The sequence below is a fragment of the Miniopterus schreibersii genome, assembly GCF_964146895.1.
Source record: "Miniopterus schreibersii genome assembly, chromosome: 8".
Lineage (NCBI taxonomy): Eukaryota > Metazoa > Chordata > Mammalia > Chiroptera > Miniopteridae > Miniopterus > Miniopterus schreibersii.
Window position 1 is genome coordinate 74,052,148 of NC_138109.1, and position 25,843 is coordinate 74,077,990.

General features: G+C 36.9%; 1 protein-coding gene across 1 annotated transcript in view; it reads left to right on the forward strand.

Annotated features, from left to right (window-relative positions):
• Window positions 1-23,901, forward strand: part of BLOC1S5 (biogenesis of lysosomal organelles complex 1 subunit 5) — a 37,245-nt gene extending 13,344 nt beyond the window's left edge. Inside the window, exons 3-5 of the mRNA XM_081145022.1 lie at window positions 5,635-5,764; window positions 15,065-15,123; window positions 23,437-23,901. Coding sequence (XP_081001148.1) covers window positions 5,635-5,764; window positions 15,065-15,123; window positions 23,437-23,616 — 369 coding nt within the window. The 3' untranslated portion in view covers window positions 23,617-23,901. The remainder of the gene's footprint in view (window positions 1-5,634; window positions 5,765-15,064; window positions 15,124-23,436) is intronic.
• The last annotated feature ends 1,942 nt before the right edge of the window (window positions 23,902-25,843 follow it).

The window sequence follows — 25,843 nt, forward strand, 5'->3', positions numbered from 1 at the left end:
AGCCTCGAGGGCTAGGAAACCTCAGATTACCACAGGTATCTGTGAACAGCTTGGTGGGCCAGCCTGAGAACAGCAATGGAAACTGCACGGACTCCACAGGCCCCAGCTGATGAGCGAGTGCTCACAAACCGCAGGAAAGTCTCAGGGAGCTGAGGTAAGAGTCCGCCCTCCAGAACAAGGCCCTGCACCCTGGAGAAGCTATAAAAATGGAACACTTCGTGAAAGAGCAAAATGGGAGTCTTAGAACTTGGAAGTTATAAAGGCTGTCCTGACCACTCCTCCCTTCTAATGATGGAGGAAAACAAATCCCATACACATTTATTAGAGGATGAACAGAATAATGTTCTTTAAGGCAATGAAAGTAAGAAAGATCTGACCTCAAAAAAAGATAAAAACTGTAACATAATGTTACTGTATTTTCAGTCCTCACCCTAGAATATTTTTTTCATTGCTTTTTTCAGAGAGAGTAGGAGGAGGAGAGAGAGAGAAAAAAACATTGTTGTGAGAGACACATTAATTCGTTGCCTCTGACACGCCCCCTGACTGGGGCTGGGGATGGAGCCTGCAACTGAGGTAGGTGCCCTTAACCAGAATCGAACCCAGGACCCTTCAGTCCATGGGCCAACGCTCTAACTGCTGAGCCAAACCACTAGGGCTATAACCTAATGTTTTTAAATGAGCTTAGGGATTGTAAGAAAATTATAGAAGGAAGGAAAGAATGGTGTAAGTCAGAATCAGAACTCATAAATGATTGGATAAAGTAGAAATAAAATGAAAGGTAAAGTGAAAAATATCAGGAAAAAGAAATTTTAAAAAGTGATTTAGAAATGAAAACTAACCTAGAAGGAACGCAAAGGTGAATACACACAATGGATTAAGTGAAACCGATAATAGAAAGGTTTAAAATTTAAAAGACATGACTAAAGATATAAAAAGAATTCAAGAGAAAAGAGTAGTTATGATGATAAATACAGAAGATCCAGTATGTGCGTGATAATGAGCCCCTAGAGGAGAAAGTCAAAGCAATGTAATAAAACAAATGTAAAAACTAGAATTCAAGAAAACTTTCCTGAAATAAAAATATTAATGAAATTTTATTAAAAGGTGCACTGCATTCAGGGAAAATTTGCCCAGAACAGCCAACTCTGAGACATTTTTAAATAAATCTGTTGGACTTTATAGAAAAAAATTCTTTGGGCAACCCAACAAAATGGCTAAGTCCTTTATTAGTGAAAGAAAATATAATTATTAACAGATTTACTTGTCTTATGCCAGAAGACAGTGGAGTAACAGCTAGGGGTTTTATATCTAGCCAAATTGACCCCCAGGTATAGGGAGCACGGATTAAGCTCATGAAAGACTCTGGGACTGATGCTCACATGAGCCTTTCCTGAGGAATCTGTTTTATAATCAACAATTAGTTTTAAACAACCAAAATGATTGGAGAGACTTTTACCTAATCACAATTGGTAAATATTAAATATATATTTACTTACGGAACTTAGACTAAACTATGGTTATAGGGGAGACAGTATAACATGTCAGCTCTGTGTTCTGACAGTGTAGATATAGTCAAATATCAGAAAATGGAGGGAGAAGGGAGGGTAGATGAAAAGCATAATATCCTCACTTGTTGCCTTATAAATATTAACTGGGAGTAAAAGGATACTATTTCAAATTGGGTCCTGAGAGAGAAAGGAAGGCTAGAGAAAGAACAGATAATCACCTATTAATATTGCTTATTGTAGGCAACTAGTAGACAGTAGCCAAAAAAGTGGAGACCGTAAAGTATTAATACAAACATAGAGCAAAAGTGCCAACTTTTCTAAACACTGGAACCAGTGGACCACATGACCACATAAAGATTATATGTATTATGTGTGTTTATGACTCATAAAGTAAGATAAGTCTGTACATCATGTTTCTGTTTAAGAAGGAGAGAATTGAAAAAAATACATATAGGTACACATACGTATGTTTATATACATTTTATAGATGCAAGTGGATGTATATACTTATAACAATGGTGGAATAAAAAAGTTTAAATAATTACTGCCCAGCCAGGGTTGCTCCGTGGTTGAGCGTCCACCCATGAACCAAGAGGTCAACAGTTCCATTCCCGGTGAGGGCACATGCCCAGGTTCAGGCTCCATCCCCAGTAGGGGGCGTGCAGGAGGCAGCCGAATGATGTTTCCCTCTCATCGATGTTTCTCTCTCTCTCTCCCTTTCCCTCTCTCTGTAAAATTAATGAAAACATTTAAAAAAACAAACATTTAAATAATTGCCTCAGGAGAGAGTGATAGAGGGAATAGGATATAAATGATAGGGATAAAAGCGAGACTTTTTTGAATACATACATATTTTTAGAGGTATAATTTTGGAGCCATGTAAATATTTTACATAATTAAAAGAAAATTAAATTTTAATGAGCAATTGCCCTCAAATCAAGTAAAAATATAAAAAAGCAAACCTATGTTTGTAGATGCTGGCATTGTGATGCAGAGAGAAGTTATTCCAAGTAACTTTAAAACACAATAATTTGACAACATTCCTAGTGGAATATCCCTTCAGGACAAAAAAACCCCCAAAAAACAAAAAACCAGACTCTTTTCGGTAATCATTTTGTTGATGCTAGTATTAGTATTGTTTTTTGATTGAATTAGTGATAAAGCAAATGAGTAATTATGTTGGTGCTTTGAGAACTGGAAAGAGATGAGACAGGAGGGTAATTAAAAACCCTATAGTTCTGAATTTAAGTTTGACTGTGAACTTAAAATATATCTTTTCTTTTTTTAAAAATGTCTATTTCCTAGCCTTGTTCACTGAAAGGCCTAGAAATAATGACCAACCCAGTAGCAGTGAACACCCCTAGTGCTCAGTGTCTGAGTACTATTTTTAAATACTAGTGGTATTTAACGCCAAGTCTGGGCCAGGAAATGTCCAAAATGAGCGTGGAGCATCGGGTCATAGCAGAAGCAAAGAAGCTACTAAAGAACACAGGAGCTCTGTCTAAAGGCTTCCAGAGCCAGCTTGAATAGGCTCCCGCTGGACAGAGACAGGACAATTTAAGCACCAATAAGGAGAAATACTGTAATGGATGAAAAACTTCAAATGGTTTTAAATCTGTGAGTTACAGGAATATGTAAAAACACAGAAACCTTTAGAGAGTACTAGGAAACCAAATCATTGTTTTAGGGAAATGATAAGTGTTTTATTTTGCCTTTAATATACACACAACCCTCAGGGTAACCTGATAGTCGATGAGGGGAAATTTCTCGTTCTAGAGGTATCCCTGCTGATCCACAAGGACAGAATGCTAGTAGCATCCTGTCCAAAGTACACAACCCACCTCTGAAGTGCTCTTCGTAAACAACAAAATAAAACCCTGACTCTGATCAAGCCTCTAGTTCTAGCTACTAATTTACAGGAAAGAGAAGAGACAAAGGAACATGTTAAATTACACCATAGGGGTTCATTCAGCAAAAAAAAACAAGTGTGGGAAACTGACTCCCTTTTTTCCAGCAAATTGCAAGGGGGAAAAAGTGATGGAGGACAGATCTATAGATTAGAAAGGACTTAAGAAACATAGTAACCACATGCAGTGGGAGGGACTAGTTTGGAGTTTGTTTTGAAACAAACTGGAGGGTAAAAGCACTGACAGCGCTTGGGGGATGGCTGCCTTGACTCCAGTGATGTACCGGGGTTGAGTGAGAGAGGTGGTCTTACTGTATCTCTTTAAGAGGAGTTCTTGTCTTTTAAAGGTAGACATTGAAATATTTATAGTTGAAATGATACATTGTCTGGGATTTGCTTCAAAAGAATAGAGGATGGTGTAGGGAGATGTGTGGAGTGTTATAGAAGGAACAAAATCAGCCACGAGCTGAATTTTTGAAGCTTGTTGATAGGTATATGAGGATTCATTGTTTCATTTTCCCAACTTCTGTATAAGTCTTAAATTTTTTATTATGGAAGAATTAGGAATAGTAAAAATCTGGCATAGCTGCTCCATGAGAATGGCTCAGCAAAACAAACCCCAGGTAACAACTACCTTCTGTTTCGTTATGATCAAGCTTACCACCTTTTTAAAATAAATGTTTTGTTTTGTGTTGATTTTAGAGTTTCAGTAAAGTTGCTAAGACAATGTAGAGAATCCTTGTATCCTCTTCCCCCCTTTCATCATTAATGTCTCATGTTACCATGCTACACTGGGGAAAACTAAGAAACCGGCCTTGGTACGTTTCTACTAACGAAACACCAGATATTATTTGGATTTCACCAGTTTTTCCATTGTAGTCCTCTTTCTGTCCAGGATCTAATCCAGGGTACCACATTAGCATTTGTCATGTCTCTCTAGTTTTGGTCTATGACAGTTCTTAGTCTTTCCTTGTTTCTCATAATCTTGACAGTCTTGAGTACTGGTCAGTATCCTGTGAAATGTCCCCTAATCTGGGTTTGTCTGATTTTTTTTTTAAGATTAGACTGGGGTTGTGAGTTTGGGAAGAGTACCACAGAGGTAAATTGCCCTTCTCATCACATTACATCAGGGGATGCTGTCACCTTGACATCACTGATGATGTCAGCCTTCATTGTTTCCAGTATGGAGTACATGTTTTCCCTTTTCCCTGCTCTGTTGTTTGGAAGCAACTCACTAAGTCTGGCCTACCCTCAAGTGGGAGTGGGGTAGGTATTAAGACCACCCCAGGTGCAGTGATTCTCCAGAAGAACATAAGAACTTAGCATGTGGTTGCTCTGCCAAGTGTTGTTATGGCGAAATAATACAGAGCGACATCATCAAAGGGAACAAGTGCAGGGGAGGAGTCCGGGTGAAACTAGGCAGAAGCTTCCAAGAATCCTCTCCCAGTGGTCACACAGCATGTGTTGCTTTCCCGCAGCAGTGAGCTGTGACAACACGTGTGGAATGTTATCCACCAGAAAAGCTTGTCTCAGCCTAGGAGTCCAGGATTTTTATTGGGGACTGGTCAGGCAGGCAGTGTCTGCCTAGCCTGTATCCAAATTCCTGACTCCTGGGAAGAAAGAGATGTCTCATCACTTATAGAAAGTTTTATACCAGTGTAAGGAACTGTTTACTGATCAAGGGTCCCAGCCCACAGCCAAAGGCCAGTCTTGCAGGCAGGCCTTTCTAAGGATAAGTAATCTTGGGTCTTCAGTGTTAACTCTTCTGCACAGGGAAGTATCTTCATATTACCTTTACTTTATATTTTTACGTGATAAAAAATATAGAGTATAAATAATATGGTAAGAATGAAAAAAATGCAATTTAAAATCAAATTAAGGGCATCTAATATCTTTCTTTGCTGTACAGAATGAAATATGTGATAATGTAGGCCTCTTTTTTGTTCTTTTAGTATTTTTCATGCCCATTTTAAAATATTGCTGTAAAACTATTACTCATATTGCAACTTTTCAACTTTTGAAGCATTTCATAATTTAAAACAATGCCTCCAGTTTGTGACCTCATTTATGGCTACATAATTAGAAGAAGGCTTAATTAGAATTAGTACTTAGTTTCAGTACTAAGTAATAACAACAACCAAAACCTGGGTGGAAATCCCAGAAAGTAATTACTAAGATTTAAGACACAATATGTGCTAGTCACTTATTTTCTTTTAATAGGAAAAACGTGGTCTTCGAGAAATGCGAGTTCTTGAGAATTTGAAGAATATGATCCATGAAACCAATGAGCATACGCTTCCCAAATGCAGAGAAACAATGCAAGACAACTTAAACCAGGTTCTGCAGAGATGTAAGCCAGCTCTTTTTTTATATTGCTTTATTGCAAATGAGTGCCATGCCAAAGTGTGTCTCCTTGAGTATGTTGGTGGGAGGTAGAGAGAGAATTCTTAACCAGAACACAGAAGACTGATGCCCTGTCACAGAGAAAGTGGTTATCTAGTGATTAACGTGTATTGCCATTGATGTTGCGAGCCTTAATCTCCAAAGTGAGAAGTGTGCATCTGCGGTGCACAAGGTTATCCTTTTAGGATATAAGAAAATTGAAACAGTTTTTTACCTTAAAAAAATTTATCCATTAGGAAAAGTTTGATAACCAAGAATTAGGATCTGAAATAAAATTTTTCAAATAGGATACTAGAGTGTTTTTTTAACTTTTTTCAAAGATAATCCTGTCATCATATTAGTATTTTATCGCTTATCTTCGTTAAGCAAAATATTTTCATATGAAGACATAGTTGATCAAAAAGAATATTTATTAAACATGTCAAATCATAACATAAAAGGCATTTTACTAGTAACTGATTTTAAAATTAAAAGTGTATCAGAACTGCAAGGCACTTCTCCTTGTATCTATATTGACACTCTTCAGCTTGTCCAAGGGTCAGCTGGTCAATAATGACGGATTACTGAAGTGCAAAATAAAAAAATATCTTCCTCGGGGGAGAAAAGAAAAAACTGGCCAGTGAAGGAAAGCAGCTGAGAGACCTTGGCTAATAATTGAGTTAAGTCTTTTTGTGCAAGTTCAAGTTAGTCTTGTGTAGGCTAGTGCTAAAAGAAGATTGGAGAGAATAAATCCCCTAAGATCACATTTGGTTTCTTTGAGTAGAGCAGCAAAGAGTCTAAAATTAACCTTAGGCTTTTGCATTTACTACGGATTTGCCCTTGTTTGTTTACACTGTCACTTCCTTAACCTTGACAAACATTCTGGATTTATGCTAAAAATAAAACTTAAATTATTTTTTAATAAGAATGCTTATGTATGCATTTGAGCTGTGCCTATAACTTTCCTTTTCCACACTTTGAGTATATCAAAATAAATTGGGTAAAACTTGGTAAAAATCTATAAACGGTTATTTTGACTGGCTTCATTCTTGGGCTAAAGTTATTTCTGATGTGAGGACTAGCCTCTTAAAAGTAGAGTCTTCACAATGCGTTAGAAAAGTAAAACTGCTAATATGGAATCCAGAATTTAAATGTGTTCTCCTGAAAGGAAGAATTAAAACATATAAAACACAAGGTTGATAATTAAGATTTAACATATGTGGACTGCTTTGGGTCCTATTTTTAGCTTTAGAAACAAAGCAATGGCTTTTGGAGGTGCTTTCCTGCTATAAGCAGGAAAGGTTTCCTCAGTAGGCTCCAATATAAGTGTTTTCTTGTAGCAGTTATCCTGAGCAGCACAGGTATGATGGAGATAATTGCCTGCTTTTAAAGCTGATGTAGTTTAAAAATTCAGTTGTTGTTCCTGGGGAATTTCCCGTTTAAAAACTTGTCATTTTAAGTCATAGTGCTGGCTTATTTTCACTACTAACTGATCAGGGAGCTGTGCAAGATCATGCAAGCGAATTTATATATGGAATGTATTCTGATCTGAGTAATACTTTACAAGACTAGTGATGAGTTGAGTTTTGTTCTGTGCCTGTTAGTACGGCCACATTTATCTCTTCTATGCATGTCTGACAGCTGTGCGTTTATCTCTTCTACGCATGTTTGAGGTGCAATCAGCTGCTTCTTAGAACTCTAACTGGTATGGATCCTTGTCTAACATGGTATACAAAACCAATTAACTGTGCAGCAGTAAAGTGGGGACATCTGGAATTATTTGAATGGAGACCTATTATAGAATTTGCAGCTCAGGACTGTTTCTGCTTTTGGCTGTGTAGTGCCACCTACCTTGCCAAGTGTCTGTGTGTGAGCAGAGCCTTTACAACTGAAACTCTCCTTAACACCACAAAAAGCTCTAGGACAGCAATTTTCAACCTTTTTCATCTCATGGCACGCATTAACTAATCACTGAAATTTTGTGGCATGCCAAAAAATATATTTAACAAAAGAAATAGGCATAAGTTTGATTCATTCACACCAGCCAACCATTGTGTTGGCTGTTGTCATTTTTTTATTTGACAGTCTAAGGGAAAAGAGGTCAGTGCCCCTAAGTAATCAGGTAGTGCATGTTTTAAAATTCTTGCAGCACACTGGTGCCTGCCACGGCACACAGGTTGAGAATTGCTACTCTAAGAAGATATGTAAAAGCAACCCATAAAGTAACTCTTCAAGATGTGGCCTTTTCTTTTCTCTCATCCTGAACACACTAGTAGTGTCTGTGTTCTTCCCATTAATTATTTAGTATACTTCACCAAGTTTGTTATCTAGAGATCTTGTCCTTGATTTTAGAGAGTAAGAAGGATAGACAGCCTCTAGGTTAATCCTGATTCAATTTAACTAATACAACCATAGTAAAATAAATTTTCCCTCCCTTCCTGCCTCCCTCTCTCTTTTTAAGAGCAGTGACTATTTTTGTATTATTTAAACAAAAGATAAATGTTTAGCACTAAGAAAAAGAAGAAAATAGAAAGAAAAAGGAGAAACACTAAGTCACCTTAATAACTACCTACCTAAAGATAACCATTGCTTTTTAACTTTAGAGGACATCATTCCAGATATCCAGATGGAAGGATGGATAGCAGGATGAGTGCTGAATGAACCGAAGGGAAAGTGTGAAGGGGGAGAGAACTTCTGATAGGAATGAGATTATATAATTTTTTTAATTTAAATTTTTTATTGGCATTATTGCCGATGTCCCCCATTTTCACCCCCTTTGCCCACCTTCACCCAGCCCCCACCCCTCCTCACTTGGCCCTCACCACACTATTGTCTTTTTAAGTTAAAGTATTAATTTTAAATTTTATTTGAATTTAACACAATAAAAACTTAAGTAAAGCTGAAATACTTTAAAATACTGTTTCTTTACTATAAAAGCTAGTAGTTACTAAAAAATCATTCGAAGTAAAGTAATAAAAGACATTCTGAAGTTAGCATCATGCCGTTGTTTCTGCATTAATTACTGCCATGAGAGGTGGAGGGGTTAGGACTTTTATACCTTTTCTCTTGCATCTTCCCCAGCCTCTCACTTATGAATTTTAACTTTGGCAGGGTTTATAGTATTTGCTTTCTGTTCTGCAGTTATAATGCTGCCAATGGTTAATAGTTGTACACTATTCAATTCCTTTCTGTTTCTGGTGTATTTATTAGATCTGTAATGATGTTGTTATGGTTCTCAGTTGTTTCCTTAGCTTTACAGTCAACATTTTCATTTCATGCTGTATATTTGATCTCTTTTATTAAATTCAATTGAGGTGTTTGTTTTGTTTTATTACAGAGTACCAGTGGAGGACTTTATTAGGTTTTCTTTCAGAATGGATGCTTTGTCTGTCTTACCTGCCTCTCACATATTGTATTCCTTCCTTCCCCCTCCCTCACCCATATCTGTTTGTCTATGAATGAAAGCATATTAGAGTGCTAAGAGTTTCGTCCGCTCACTCTCTTTCTCTAACCTTTGGGCGTGGAGCAGTTACGGTGGAATTAGGAGTGTCAGTTCTTTGTTAGCATGTGTGTTCCTAATCTTGGCTGCCACCTTGCCAGGTCTATAGCATGCAGTTAACTCTGCTCAGTGGGGTGGGCATGTTTCCCTGCACCTTGAACTGTTCTTTCATGGTCTGTGCATCTTGTGAGGTATTTAAGGGACTAAGTGTGTCTGTTTTTGCTACGCTCTGCCTCTTTACCCAGAAATCTTTAAGAATGCATGATTTTACAATACTATTTTTATAGCACTTTATTAGAATTTTTACCTGTATTTTCTTCATTGACTATCATAACTCTGTAAAATAAATACTTATTACCTTCCTGAAGGTAAATACTTATTACCTTCTTGTTTTCTAGAAACTGAAATTTATAGTGGGTTAGCATCTGTGGCTTTCCAGTAATAATTGGAGGAACTATCATGCAAATCTAGTTCTTCTGCTCCAAAGCTCAAGTTCTTTCAGCTTCAAAATATTGCTTCTGTGTGTGTCTGAGAAGGCAGTAAGCAAAGTCCACCCTTTCTGAGACATCACTTTCTCTTGGATTTCCTCCTGCAACACAGGCTCCTCCTCTCATTCTACTTTGTTGGTTCCCACATCTTTCTTTACCTTTAACACCAAGTGCCCTTAGGCTTGGTTCTGGGATCTTTTCTGTCTGTGCTACCTTGCTTGGCGATCTCTCATAGAATCACAGCTTTCAGTGTTATCTGTGTGCCAGTCATTAATTCCACATTTATGTTTTCACCTCTAGACCCCTCTCTGGAATGCTCGGCTTTCACATCCAACTGCCTAGTCTACTTAGATGTCTAATAAGCATCTCAGTATAACATGTCCAGAACCAAACTTGAGTTCTTTCCTCAGTTCTGCTTTTACCTCATTTTATCCCATTTCGTGAATGGCATCACCTTTCCCTAGCTGCTCAGGCTGAAAAACCTGAGCTCCTATCCCTCTCTCTTCCCCTGCCCTCCCCCTTCCCCCGGAGTGCTCCCTCCCCCACTGCATCTCCACCTCCCTCCTTCCCTCCTCTACTCTTCCCTCCCTCCCCTCCTTCTCCTCCATCTCTCTCCTCTTCCTTTTTCCCTCTCCATCCCCTCTCCTTTCCCCCCTCCATTCTTTACTCCTTCCCCTTTTTCATTCCTTCCTTCCTTCCTCCCCTCCATGTAGTTTAATAACGAATCCTTCCAGCTTAGTGACTTTTATTTTCTACATTTCCCTTCACTTTGTTCTAGCTACTCTGGCCTCCTTATTCTGGCGGTCCTCTAATATGCCAAGAACACTTTCACCTCAGGGCCTTTGCACGTCCTACGCTCTCTGGAATCCTCTTTTCTCAGATTTCTGTATATTCTCATTTTCTGTTTGTCTCTGCTCACATGTCAGCAGTGAGACCTAACTGAGCCACTCTTTCATGTTCCCTCTGCCATTCTCTGGCCTCCCCACCTTGCTTTGTTTTTTCCTATCACCTCCTGACATGCTAAATATTTATCTATATGCTGTTTGTCTCCCCAGCTAAAATAAATTTCATGAGCTAGCTCAGGGACTCGGTTCTCTGCAGTATCCCTGGCACCTAGAACAGTAGTGGCTGGCACATTGTATCCGCTAATTATTTGTTTATTGAAATGAATGAATAAGAATTGCCAGCATCTGCTCCTAATACCAAACCAGAATTATTTTCTTGTGTATGTATTTGAGGTTTGCACATCCACACCATGACAGGATAACTGTTTCTTTTATGTGAAGTCATGTGGCACAATTACTGTATGTGATACTAATCTCCTTGAATAATCTTTTGGTTGAGAGAAAATAATTTGATAAATTCTTGACTTTTTAAAGTCAGTATGGTGTCTTAGCACACAGACAACAGGGAAACTGCTTCCTGTTGACCAGTAAGTCCTGTGGACGTGAGAGGAAGGTTTGGGTAAAGGGACCCTCTCCTCTTCCAGTCTAATTGTACAGAAGGGGAATGTTTGCTGTAGTGAGGTGATTTTCCTGTACTTTAGAAAAGCAGATTTTATTAAATTCAGAAACTAAACCCTTTTTTATTGTGTGGCTAAAGAATTAAAAAGTAAATTACTTCAAAGAAACTGAATTTTCTAAAAATGGATATTTTGTCTAAGCACCAACACAGTCCAATAAGGAACAAAAGTGTGACTTTGTCAGATGTGTTCTAATTAAATTTTTAAAGAATATAACAAATGACAAAATAAATGTCATAGTCCTGTAGCTCTTGTCAGATTAAGCCAAGAAAGACCTGAAAATAATGAAACACCTATAGACCACAAAATGGATATTTTTTAAGTTATGTTCAGAGCCTCTTCCCCTCCCCACACCATTAAAACAACAACAACAACCAGGAAATGGTAAAAACCACTGCTCAGGAAAGATGATGTAATATTAATATGCCACAGAAAGAAGGCAGCTCTAATCAGCTATTTTGTTTTGTTTTCATCTTTTCTGTTAGAACAAACAAGGATAGGGAACCTAACTTTCAGTACTAAAATACTATCTTTGATATAACTAAAGCGAGTGGTTACTGATAAAAACCTGACTTTTAAAAGCAGAATCCTCCTCCTGACTGTATTTTCACAGGGTGGGCCCTAGCATTCTTCTGAAAGAGAAGCCCAGTCCTGCCCTGTGACCTATGGGCCTTGTGACTTATTTGGGGCCAGACTGAGGTGAGATAGGAAGGCTTAATTGTAAAATAGCTAGGGGAACCTCTGTTGAAGCAAATGCAAGCTAAAGTGGTTAGAGCACTACATCCCAAACAAGGGCAAGTTCTTATAGTGAAAGGGTTAATCTGGGAGGATTTTATGAAGGCAGTAAGCCTTGAACTGAGCTTTTGAAACAAGTAAAACATGTTAGAGGAAAGAAATAAGGAAAGCACTTTCAGTAGGGATAATACAGTAAGTAGCATAATAGTTCTAATAATAGAAAGTAACATTTCTTGACTGCTTATATCTGTCAGTATTACACATACCATTAATTCTACACATGCCTTATACAGACAAATAAAGTATTTACTTTGGTAAGAAGTGTCAGGATGCCACCTGTCAGTAGAAATTTTAAATAGAATATTATGTACTGATCTTTCACTCTGCTTACTATGTGTGAAAACGGCTTGAAGTGACTTCTATTAATATCTAAATATTTTTAAGCATAATACCTACTGTGTTATTTAATTCTTATGTCAATTTTGAAGTCCTCTTATTAGTTGTTATGTTTATCTTACAAATGGGGAACTAAGGTGCTGCAAAATCAGCAGCAGTAATAATAACAGCACCTGGCATATAGGAAATTCTCAATAAATATTTGGGAAATGAATGAAAGAGTAAGCAAACAACATGCCCAAGATCAGTGATACGACTAGTAAGTGCTCAGCTCTAGATTTAGCTAAGTCTCACTTTAGCCAGCACACTGAACAGTGAAGTGAGTGAAAACATTTGTCTACATAAATAAAGTAAATTAAGAGGTTTGAATAACTGATGGATTAATGCTCTATCCAGCCATTGTGGCTTAGTGGTTGAGCATCACCCTATGCACCAGGAGGTTGCTGGTTGGATTCCCAGTCCGGCGTGCAGGAGGCAGCTGACACATGTTGATGTTTCTCTCATCGATGTTTCTATCTCTCTTTCCCTCTCCCTTCCTCTATAAAATCAGTAAAAACATTTTTTTTAAAATGAGCTTCATTAATGAATCATAAGAGGAATCGAGTTTAATAAGAATCAAGTCTTTGGAGTCACAGATCTGATTTTAAATCCTTCTTTTTGTACTTATTAGTCATATTACCTTCTTGAGTGACACTCGCCTCTTTACACCTGTTTTTTACAGATGCTGAAACTCTGTAAAATGTGATAGTGATCCTCTTCTAAATAGGAAAGTGGGATTGAGAGGAGTCATACATGGAAAGTATACTTAGCACAGGTCTTGGCACATACTAATAATAAATAACTATAATAATTATTACAGTTTTGGTCCATTAGAAAGGGAAATGACTCAATGAAAACAATCCAAAGAAATTTGAATCTGGCAGTGGCAGGCAGGATGAATTAGAAGACAAGAGAGCAGGGGCAAGAAGAATAGTAGAAAGTTGTTAAGCATTCTAGATATCAAGTACTACCTACAGGAGAGCAGTAGTATGAATGAGACAGAAGGAAAGGGGCCTGGTGATTGGGAAAGACGGTAAAGGCACAGTCAGTCAAAATGTAATGGTAACCATAGGGGATCACGTATTCTTCCTAATTGGTGTTTCTTAGGATATATCCCCAGAAGTGGGATCACTGGGTCAAACGGCAGTTCTATTTTTAATTTTTTGAGGAACCTCCATACTGTTTTCCATGGTGGCTGCACCAGTCTGCATTCCCACCAGCAGTGTACTAGGGTGCATTTTCTCCACACCCTCACCAGCACTTGTCATTTGTTGATTTGTTGATGGAGCCATTCTGACAGGTGTGAGGTTATACCTCTTTGTGATTTTAATTTGCATCTCTCCGATGATTAGTGACTTTGAGCATTTTTTCATGTTTCTTGGCCATCTGCATGTCCTCTTTGGAGAAGTGTCTATTTAGGTCCATTGCCCATTTTTTAATTGGATTGTTTGTCTTCCTTTTGTTAAGTTGTATGAGTTCTTTATATATTTTAGATATTAACCCTTTATCAGATGTATCATTAACAAATATGTTTTCCCAAACAGTGGGCTCCCTTTTGATTCTGTTGATGTCATAGCAGTGGTATTTACAATAGCTAAGATCTCGAAACAGCCCAAGTGCCCGTCAGTAAATGAGTGGATAAAAAAGATGTTTGCATAGCTCAGCAGTTGAGCATCGGCCTATGATCCAGGAGATCAAGGTTCGAGTCCCGATCAGGGCACATGCCTGGGTTGCAGGCTCAATCCCCAGTGGGAGTGTGTGCAGGAGGCAGTCAATTGATGACTCTGTCATCATTGATGTTTCTATCTCCCTCTCCCCCTCCCCCTTCTTCTATCTGAAATCAATAAAGATTTTTTTTTTTCTCTAAAGTGGTACATTTACACTATGGAATACTATGCAGCTGTAAAAAAAGAATCTCTTACTCTTTGAGACAGCATGGAGGAACCTAGAGAGTATTATGCAAGCAAAATAAGCCAGTCATAGAAAGACAAGTATCACGTGATCTCACTCATATGTGGAATCCAATGAACAAAATAAACTGATTAACAAAATAGATGCAGAAACAGAGAGGCATGGAACAGACTGATGAATCTCAGAGGGAAGAGGGAGCATTTGGGAAGAGATGACCCAAGGAACTTATATGCACATATGTATAACCCATGGACACAGACGATAGTGCAGTGAAGGCCCGGGGGGCGGGTCAATAGGGGGAAAAGGAGGACATCTGTAATACTTTCAACGATAAAGATAAATTTTTTAAAAAACGTAATGGTAAGATTATTAGGTGTTACATCTTTTTAGGGAATTCTGAGGTTATTGTTGACAGTTTGTCATTGGAATTAGTACTTAAATTCCTTTGGCTTCCAACTCAAAACTCAAGAATGATGGTAGTTCTAATTATGACATACTGAATATATTGGCAGAACTTCTCTTTTTTTTCTTGCCACCCCACCACAACCAAAATCATACCAGGTTGTTTTTTGCATCGTTTTTTGAGATCTAAGACAATCCAAGTTGTGTGTTTTTTTTCAGGTAATTCTTTCCTTGAGCAAGGGCTGCTGATTGAAAACCCATTCTCTTTTATTTCAGTGCAAGCAGCTACTGACTCAGTCTGTAGACTACAACAGAGGGAGCAGGAACGAAAAAAGGTAAAAGTAGATCGTTTGCATATTGGAGCCTGTAACTCCAGGGCTTTAAGTATCATCATATTATCAGCATTTGCTTTTGATAAAAAGAAATTATCTGAATTTTTTTTTTTTTTTATGCAGTAATTTTAAAAGATTTTAAAATGGCTAATTCATTCAAGGTGTTTTGAAGAGGTATGGGCACATGATTGCACCATCCATATTTTTATTCAAATTATAGACCTTTTTTTTTCTTTTCTTTTTTTACCTTTTCAACGTGTCCATCTTTTCCTTGAAAGTGGTATTTGTCCCATGGAAGAGAGAGAATAAGACTTTAACATGGAACAAAAAAATACCCACCAGATTGGAAATATAAATCTTTCCTTCGCGCCTGAAGCATTGAGTATAGTATGTATATTTCTTCTAGAAAAGGAAGCATTCATGCCTGTGGATGGGTTATTTAATGAATAGTCGCAAGAGCGTGTGACTCACTTGCTGGATCGTGTTTTGCTTATTTGAATTATATCTTAACTAAATTCAGATGTGGAAAAATAGCAAAAGAATTTAAGTTCCTGTGATAATTTGGTATTTTCACATATAATTTTCATAAAGTAGTTATAGTACTTATTTATTGCTTTAAACTAATAAAGATACACTTACTAAGAAATGTTGAAAATACTAAGTCATTCTGAAATACACTTTGTATGTACATATATCAATGAGTATTACTGTCCCCATTTCTCTGGAATGTGTTGTGGTTAATCCACAATAATGTTTCACATTTGGCACTGTATAAAAATACAATGGAATGAACCTTGCTACAGTTTAAATTTCTGCACCCTCTGCTCAAGTTTAAATATTGATATAAAGCTTAAACATTGAACAATTTGATGAATCAAGCCTACTGAAAGGACTTAACATTTTAGCCAATTGGGAAAGCTGCCCAAGAAGAATAGGATTGTTTCTAGCAGGCCAGGTCTGGAAGTAGGACCATTGCTGAGCACCTTCATAAAAGGGCAAGGCAAAGCCATGAGCAGGAAAATCTGTGTTGGGCGGAGTGTTTGCACAGTCTAGAAAGCACTGTAAAGATGTGGAGAACTATAAAGAAGATGATTGTGGAGAACCTTGATTGCTGTATTAAACAATTTGTTGCTGAAGGCAACAGGAGCATTTCTGTGCTTGAGAAGCAGGAAGACTTTCTCTGTAAGAACACTGGCTGTACTGGCTGTTACTAGCTATAACATATGCAATTCTCTTGGCTTTCAAAATGAAAATTTTAAAATGGTGTCCTTTCCAGGATGTTGCCTCTCTAACGTGTTGCTGCGTGATTTAAGCAGATTCACGTGGATATGCTCTCACATGTTATTGGTCTTTCTAAAGACATCGTCAAAAGTAGTTATGATTCTGATAAAATGGTGATTCTTTTCATCATCGAGTAGAGCTCACCTGAAATTAAATTATAATTTGAATGGTTCCTCTTAGCACTTAAAATTTTTTTTTACATTTGCTGTATTTACATATATAAGTAGGAAAATGACCAGATTAGGTTAAAAATACTGGTGTCTTCTATTTCTGGCTGTTTCCTTTATTAGCTAGCTGTATGTTTTCGGACAATGACATGAGCTTCAAGTTCCTCATCTGCAAAATAAATACCTGTTCTATTCAACTTGATGGATTACTTACGTGACATATTGTATTATATAATTTATGACATGGTTTTGCAGATTGTATCTCACTCTCCACATGTAAGGTGGCACTTTTCCCCTGCCTGCACGATCATTTGTTTAAGATGCACGCAATCACTTTGTGGGTAAGAGCCCTGCTATGGTCTATTAGAGTTGGTGAAGCCCTTGAAAATCCTGTCCATTCATTATTTTCTGAATTAAAATATACTGTCCCATGATTTAAAAAAAAAAAAAAGAAAAAAAAAAGTGGCCTCAAATAATAAAGCCCATAGAATATTTTAGTGTTAAATATATTTCTTACAGGTATTATATCAGAGAAAATTACTCAACTACCTCTTTATTGAGTACACATTAAAGTTACTATTTTAGAATATACTAAAACACGGTGTTTCACTAAGGACTGGTATGGAGCCTGTGAAACCTACATGCATAATCAGCCACCCTGAGTATTTTCTTTTCTCAAGATAATTTAATAAAATTAACCAGGTGAAAGTCACACTAAGATGTGTTTTTCAGACAGAGCTCAGAGAAAAGTAAAAATTCTTTATATTCTTCCAAGGCAATTGAACATTTAGTCATTATTTTTCAGTGTTTATGTAGTTAGCAAAACATTTGAAATATGGACCTTTAAGGCCTTTTTTTTCTGTCATATCTTGCTTTTGCCAAAACTTTGACGTGGCAGAGTTTTCAGACTACAAATATATAAAGGACACAGAGATAAAGTTTAATTTCTCATCTAGCAAATATGTACAAAGCAAAATTGACCTCTAGCTATATTTTGCACTCTAATGTTAATTGTTGCCCTTAGTTATGCTGTTGGCTACATTTTGTGTATTTGAATGGCTCTCAGAACAAAGAAAGATGGGAGTAGTAATGGAATAAAATAGACTCTTGCCATTAATCATTAATTCTTTTATGTCAAGACAATTTGTGGAATTCTGTGGGAAGTAAATTATGATAAACGTCATTCATCCAAATCACATTTCCCACAATTGATATCTAAAAGTACATTCAGAAGAACAATAAATGCACATTCCCCATTTATTTGACATATGTCTTGAAAAGGACACACTAAATACAAAGTCGCATTTTGGGTGCTAGCAATAAGAGTGGTGCAGCCCAGCCGGGTGTGGCTCAGCAGTTGAGCATCGACCTAGGATCCAGGAGATCAGGGTTTGATTCCCGGTCAGGGCACATGCCCGGGTTGCGGGCTGCAGCAGATCAGTGACTCTCTCATCATTGATGTTTCTGTCTCTCTCCCTCTCCCTTCCTCTCTCTGAAATCAATAAAGGTATATTAAGAAAAAAAAAAAAAAGAGTGGTGCATTGAAAATACATTTAGCTTACAAAATTCACTGACTCTTAAAAATATGCCATTAATATGTTAATATGCGTGAATAGTTTAAACTTAGGTTCCATATACAAGCCTCAACTTCTGGTTGAAGCTGTATTCAACCAAATTAGAGATAGTAATAAAGTAAACATGAATCCTTTGATTCATCTTGTCCACTAATACTTATTAGATTTAATTATACCCCTGTATGATTTTTTATGAGGTCAGTGAGATAGCATAGATTATACATTCTTCTTGATAGAGTGTGAAAATACAGAGTAATAGATCGGTAGGTAAATTCTAATTAAATAATTGCTGACAGTTGTCATTCTGACACTTCTTACCAAAGGAAATACTTTCTTATTTACCTGTGTAAGGCATATGTGAAATTAATGGCATGTGTATTACTGACAGATGTTCCAAGGGGCCTTTTAGACCTTAGTTGACTTATTCAGAGTTTTCCCTCAGACCGGGGTTTCTCAGTCCCTGCACTGTTGACATTTTGGATCAGATAATTCTTTGTTGTGGGGACTGGGCTTTGTAGGATGTTTGCAGCATCCTTGGCCTCTACCCATTATATGTCAGGAGCACCTCCCCCTAACCTGTGCTGTGACAACCAAAAATCAGGGAGACAGAAGCATCAAAATTTACTCCCCAGTTGGGAATCATTGACTTAGACTAAAGCATCTAGAAATGTGTTTTCATTACATATCCCAGAGTTCATTTATAGACCTGGTCCTAAAATGGTTTGGCTTCAAGATTGGCTTCTCTTTAAATTTATGTCTAATGGGATATATGTAAGCCAGTTTGTTATTACTATTTTTTTCTCCTTTGTAGAAAGACAAAAGGATTACAGCTAGTTACTCCACAATTATAGCTCATAACACACTTTCTCTTCATTTTTTTTTAAAGTTGGAATTTTCTAAATTTATCTTTAGAAAATCAGTTGTATCCACTTTATGAAGAATGCAATTGATTTCATTTATGAAGAACCCTCTGAAACCTGATTTGAATTTTTTTTTTATTGTGGTGAAATATACCTAACATAAAATTTACCAGTTTTTAGCATTTTTTAAGTACAGAGTTATGTGGCATTAAGTACATTCACATTGTCCTGCAACCATCACCACCATCCATCCATCTCCAGAACTTTACCATCTCTCCCAGCAGAGACTCCATACCCCTTTAACACCAACCCCCCCATTCTCCCTTCCCCTTACTGCTGGTAACCACCATTCCACTTTCTATCTCTAAAAGTTGACTATTCTAAGTCTCCTTCTAAGTGGAATGGATATATTTGTGTATCCATTCATCTCGCCATGGATCCTTGGGTTACTTCCACCTTTTTTTTTTTTAATATATCTTTATTGACTTCAGACAGAGGAAGGGAGAGGGAGAAAGAGAGAGAGAAACGTCAATGATGAGAGAGTCATTGATCAGCTGCCTCCTGCACGCTCCTGGCCTGGGGCTTCTGGCCTGGGGATCGAGCCCACAACCCGGGCATGTGCCCTGACCAGGAATCAAACTGTGATCTCCTTAATCCTAGGTCGATGCTTAACCACTGAGCCATGCCTGGCCGGGTTACTTCCACCTTTTGACTATTGTGAATAATACTGCTATTAACTTGGGTGACAGATATCTGTTCAAAGTCCTCCTTTCCATTCTTCTGGGTGTGTACCCAGAAGTGGACATACTAGATCAGATGGTAATTCTATTTTTAATTTTTTGAGGAACCACAGCAATTGGACAGTTTTATTTCCCTACCAGCAGGGAGCAAGAGTTCCATTTTCTGCACATCCTTGCTAACACTTGTTAGTTCCTGTCATTTATTTATTTGCTTGCTTGTTTGTTTGTTTGTTTATTGTAGTAGCCGCTCTAATGGATATCTCATTGTGGTTGGATTTGCATTTCCCTAATGGTTAGTGATGTTGGGCATTTTTCTTGTGCTTTTTGGACATTTGTATATCTTCTTTGCAGAAATGTCCATTCAAGCCCTTTGCCCAATTTTTAATCAGGTTGTTTTATTGTTGTTTAATCAAGCTGTAGGAGTTCTTTACATATTTTGAATATTAACCTCTTATCAGATATATGATTTGCAAATATTTTCTCTTATTCTGTAGATTGCCTTTTCACTCTGTTGATAATGTTGTTTGATGCACAAAAGTTCTTAATTTTGAGAAAGTCAAAAAAATTTATTTTTACTTTTGTTGCCTGTGCTTTTGGTGTCATAGCCAAGAAATCATTGCCAAATCTAGTGTCATGAAGTTTCCCTGTTTTCTTCTAAGCATTTTAAAGTTTTAGGTCTTACATTTAGGTCTTTGATCCATTTTGAGATAATTTTTGTATATGATACAAGGTAAGGTCCAGTTTCATTTTTTTGCATGTGGATATCTAGATTTTCCAGCACTTGTTGAAAAGATTGTCCTTTCCCTATTGAATGGTTTTGGCACCTTATCAAAAACCACTTTACTGTATATACAAGGGTTTATTTCTGAACTCTGTTCTTTTCCATTGGTCTAAATGTCTATCTTTATGCCAGTATCACACACTGTTTTGATTATAGTAGCTTTGCAGTATGTTTTGAAATTAGGCAATGTGGGTTTTATTATTATTTTGATATGGTGAGGCCAACAGACTGGGGATGATTGCCATGGAAACACAGTTTGTTACTCATAGTTCCCAAAAGGAGGGGCATGTTATGCACACAGGACCATGTAAGAATGCACTAGGGTTTGTCAGGCAAAGTGAAAGAGGGGAAAACATGGGCAAGAGCTTTTATTGTGGTTTCCACAGAAAGTAACATGTGAAACGGTAATGAGGCTTAGGATTGTCTAGTTTGAATAATTTCATCAAGCTCTGGTGCATAGGGTCTGGCCATTGTTGTCTGGTACCTGGCCCTGGGTCATTAGGGCAGGTAGATAGTGGCCCAGAATTCTCGAGTCCAATAAAGAAGGTAACTAAGGTATGAGCTTTGTATTGGTTGGCTTGCATATAAAAGGTATGCTCACAGGAGAGTTGTTTATTGTCTCTAGGAATAGACTAGCTCCGGGACGGACAGTCTCTCCAGGGTCAGCAAGGCCCAGATGTGAAAGCGTCATGAGTACATCATTAACACAGTATGAGACATCCAAATCACTAATTGTTTTTGTTTTGACTGTTGGTGTCACTTGAAATTTCATATAAATTTTAGGGTGGATTCTTTTGTTTCTGCAAAAAACATCATTGGGATTTTAATATGGATTTCATCAAATCTGTAGGTCACTTTGGATAGTATTGTTTTCCTCATTTTAAAGTTAAAGAAACTAACTTGCTCAGTATCGTACAACTGGTAATAAGTGAACCAGAATTTGAAGCAAGGTTTATCTGCCTCCCAAATCTTCATTTTTCTTCATTGAGCTGCCCTGGATAATGTGCTGCCTGGTAGAGAGTGGAACCAGGGCTGTTGCCTTGTGGTCCGAATCACAGGGTCAGCTGAACCAATTACGATGTTTCAATTAAAAAGGAAATAATCTTTTAAACAACATCTGAGCTTGGATGCTAATATTCTCTGTATTTATTAAAAATTAATTTACAGCAAAAGCAAGATACCATTTTGAGGAAGTTTATTTGCTTTTTTTTAGTCTGACAGCTTTTCTCTCAGAATAGAATAGTTTGTGCAAAAGTTCCAATGAAAGAGTTTAATGAGCTCTTCATGTTTTATTCATCTTTTGGAGAATTACAATCCATGAGGCTAAAATGTTTAAAAGTAATGTTTTGAATTTTGTTTAACCTGCTTCCCAAATTTACTGGATCTGCAAAAACACTCCTTATCCCTTTTTCCTCACTCCTGTAATGCCGATTTAGATCCCAAAGGTCTGTGGGACATATTTTAGGCGAATGTTTTACTGTAACTCAAATGTCAGGCCCTCAACCTCTTTTCACTTGAAAAGCCTCTGTGCTGAGGAACTTCACATAGCATTGGCAGAAAAAGCTCTTGCAATAGCCTTTTTCATTTGGTCTAGTGAAAGACTTTAGCTGCCTATCTAGCACTTCCTCTGGAAAGATCTGATTTGCACTTTGTGATAGAAAAGGCATAGGTGTTAGACTTCAGTTTGACTCTACAACTTCATAGGTGAGTGACCTGGGGAGAAGTAAATGTAGTGTCCTTGAGTCTTTATTTCTTCATCTGTAAAATGAGACTAAGGTAATTATACAGGGGGCTTTTAGAAGTAGATACGATACTCAGAACAACTAGCAGAAGTAAGTAGGCGTTTCATAAATAGAGCGTGATGGCTTATCCAGCACTTCCTCCTGCTTCTCATGTCTCAGATAAGAGAGAAAGTAGAGCAGCAAGGACATTCTGAGCCACGTGAAAACCCGGTTTCTCTTTCTCCTAGTAGCTACCTTCCAGCAGCTGAGTTACAGCGTGCACTGCAGGTGTCCTGTTTACATTAGAGTGCTGGAATTAGTAATGACTTCAAGCTTTGCAGGTTTTTGTGGTTTGCATCTATTGCATTTTGCTTGTTTGTTGAATAGACCTTAGCTTATGTCAAAACTTTAACTTATAAAGACGTGTAGATTATTTGAGGCAGAATTAAAAAGTTATTTTTTATACTCTCTTTTTCTCTTTAGCTCATTGTTGTGCATATTCAAAGATAATCAAAAGAAATTAATTTATTATTATAAATAATAAATGTATGCCATTTTAACTTATACATTGTTTCATCTTTGTTGTTGTGTTACTCAAAAGAAAAAATTTTTCATCCTTATATAGAAATACTAAGGAGCATCTCCAGAACAACTTAGATATTTGACAAAAGGTGCTTTTGGTGTTTGCTTGCTTTAAAGAATGGAACTGAAACAGAAGAGTTCTCGAGTTCTCTTCCAGTGACTAATAATGTATGATTCTTTTTAATGCAGCTAAAAAATATTAAGTGTAAGACATGCACTTTAGTTTCTTATAATAATCATTCTTTTGGCATATATTCTTTAAACTTGATTTAGAAGTTATATGCAGTTAAGTGGAATTTGAGGAGAAATAGAGATATGAAATTTACTTGAGTTGTGTTTGATTTTTTCATTTAATGATTCTAGACATTTTTGAAATTTCAGAAATGTGAATACCCATGTTTAGTCAGAGTAAGCAAAGCCTTAGCCTTAAATGTTTCTAATGTCATGTTCTTGTTGGACATTAAAACTATAATGCAGTTTTATCATTGTGATTTTCAAGCTGATTGCTATAATATACAAATATCAAGAGTTAAAGTTATGTTTGTCTCTTCTGCATAGAAAAATAATTGCCTAGAAAATGTTACCTGACTTTCAAATTTTCTTTTCTCAGATTTATAATGACCATTTAATAGCTAGTGAAAACCAGCACATAATCCAGTGGGAAGATTTCATGAAAGATCAACACAACAAACAGGCTGAAGTGGATGAAGAACACAGAAAAGCTACGGAGAGGCTTAAAGAGCAATACGCTGAGATGGAGAAGGACCTGGCAAAATTCTCAGCCTTTTAGGAACTTGAACTATTCCCACCAAACCGTTTAGCCTCTGCTTCAAGCTTAGCAATATATTCAATGGCACTCGTAGCAGAAGAAAGAAACCTCTCCTGGAGTCTTAATTAAATGTTTAGTAGAAGAGGAGTGCTACATCTTTCCAGTTTAAGTGCCTACATATGATTATTTGAATGGGCAAGGGTAGGAAGAAAAATGGGATAAATTTACTTTTTGTTAGTCAGAATTGGCTTCTTTTTTATTGATTATCTCAGAGAACTGTAAGTATAGACTTCTTAGAAAAGTAATTGAATTCATCCTTACACAGAGGTAATATTAGTTTGTTATTGTGGCTTAGAAAGCAGATATAATAGCTGCCCATTTTAGCCTCTTTGGCTATTGGGAGAATGTGTAAAGTGCTATTCCATGAGTAATGTAGACAAAAACAGTGGTCCTTGGAACAGAGATCACATTTAAGAGAGGTGAGAGTAAAACAGTCTCTGCCGTGGCCAAGGTGGCCATGTTGGTCTCTGAGCTGCCTACTGGGGAAGGTTCACAGATTCTGCAGTGCAGCATAATGCCACGTGTTTCACTGATGACAGGACACACTTGTTAAGTTTTGTGGCCTTCCAGCACTTAATATTTTCAGCTTTTAAAACATGCTTTAAAAGCGTACCAAAAATATAGTTGACTGTTAGCATTTCCAAGAACCATAATCTTGCCCATAGTATTTACCTCATTTTTGTGTCTGTTTTGCTATGGGTGAGCTTTGTAAGACAAATAATGTCTGTACATGTTTCAGCTGTTTGATGTAATCAGCCAAATCTGCAAGGAGTCCCTCTGGAACCATATACAGCTTCTGGCTCTGAATATGCCAGAAGTATTTGCCCACATGGCAAGTAATCCATGTTAAATGTAAATCCTTTTTAGTGTTTAACATCGTTCTCATAAGCAGGTGTATTATGGTGAAACGTGTACCAACTCTGTCATCACTGTGATCCTTAAAAATTTGCATTTAACAGTCTAATTGAGGAACTAAGTTGATTTTTTATTTGCCATAAATAAAGCAAAATTAAATGCAGTATTTCAAGAGATTTATGGCAAATGAATTTGAGGTATGGATAAATCTTTCAGATATTTTTATTGCTCTTCAGTAAAGAAAGGTACAAGAAAGAAAATACCCAACTCTCTCATGTATCTCAGTCTTGCTAGTGCAGAAAGTGACAATGCTTGCTTGTGTAAATTTATGGCTCACTGTCAAAGCTGCATTCTTGGCTGCATGTTGAAAATGTGATTAAAGTTAATAGAGGAGATGAAATAAGTATTTGAGATTTCTTTCAATAACACTGAACTTCTGCCAACTTTCTCTGTCCGCTACTGTAGGCTTGACAGGTTCATCAATCATCCTCTGGTACCTGGACTAAAAAGAGCACTTGCTGACACTAAGGCATGTTGGAATTTTCTTAATTCTCTTTCAGTGGATGGAAAAAAAAACACATACTTCCAAAAATATCCCACACATGAAAAGTGAGGGGAGCCTTAAATGAAAATTCCCTTTGTACTGTAGGCAGTTTTTGAAATGCTGTTAATTGCCAGTGCATCATTGAACAGATGCCATAACCAAGAAATCAGGACTGCGTGTGAGCAGGAATGTACTCTTAACTGTGGTTATTCAACTGGTGCAACAGGGATTTCTGATAGTATTTGTCCATCGCATAGGAATAATAAACACTTTGCCATATGAATTTGTATTTATTATATAAGGACCGAAGGGATTTCTTAAACCAAAAAGAATTGATGGGCTTTTTTACCTTTAAACATTTAAGATACTAACTTCTTTCTTTAGCTATTCAGTATAACTTCTAAAAAAGGTGGCTGGGTTGCCATTCTTTTAACACTTCAGTAGTGAACACTTTCACTTATATTTCCCATTTTCCAAATCCCTTTTGATATGTATTTTATACCTATAAATTAGCTTTTTATGTAACAATTACATAATTTACAACATTTTTGCTGTTTATGCTATTGAGCAGAGATAATATGGGTTCTGTGTAGTTCACAAGATTATTTTGTTTGAATAATGTTTAAGTGCTATGGAAATATTTATTTTTAAGTTCTGAATATTTTCTATTTTTTATAATGACTTTTTTTTTACTCACATATGTGCGGTTTTTGTTTCATTTCTTAACATGTAGATTTTTAAATTCTGTTCTCATTATTGATTTCTTCTTTAATTGGATTGTGGCCAGAG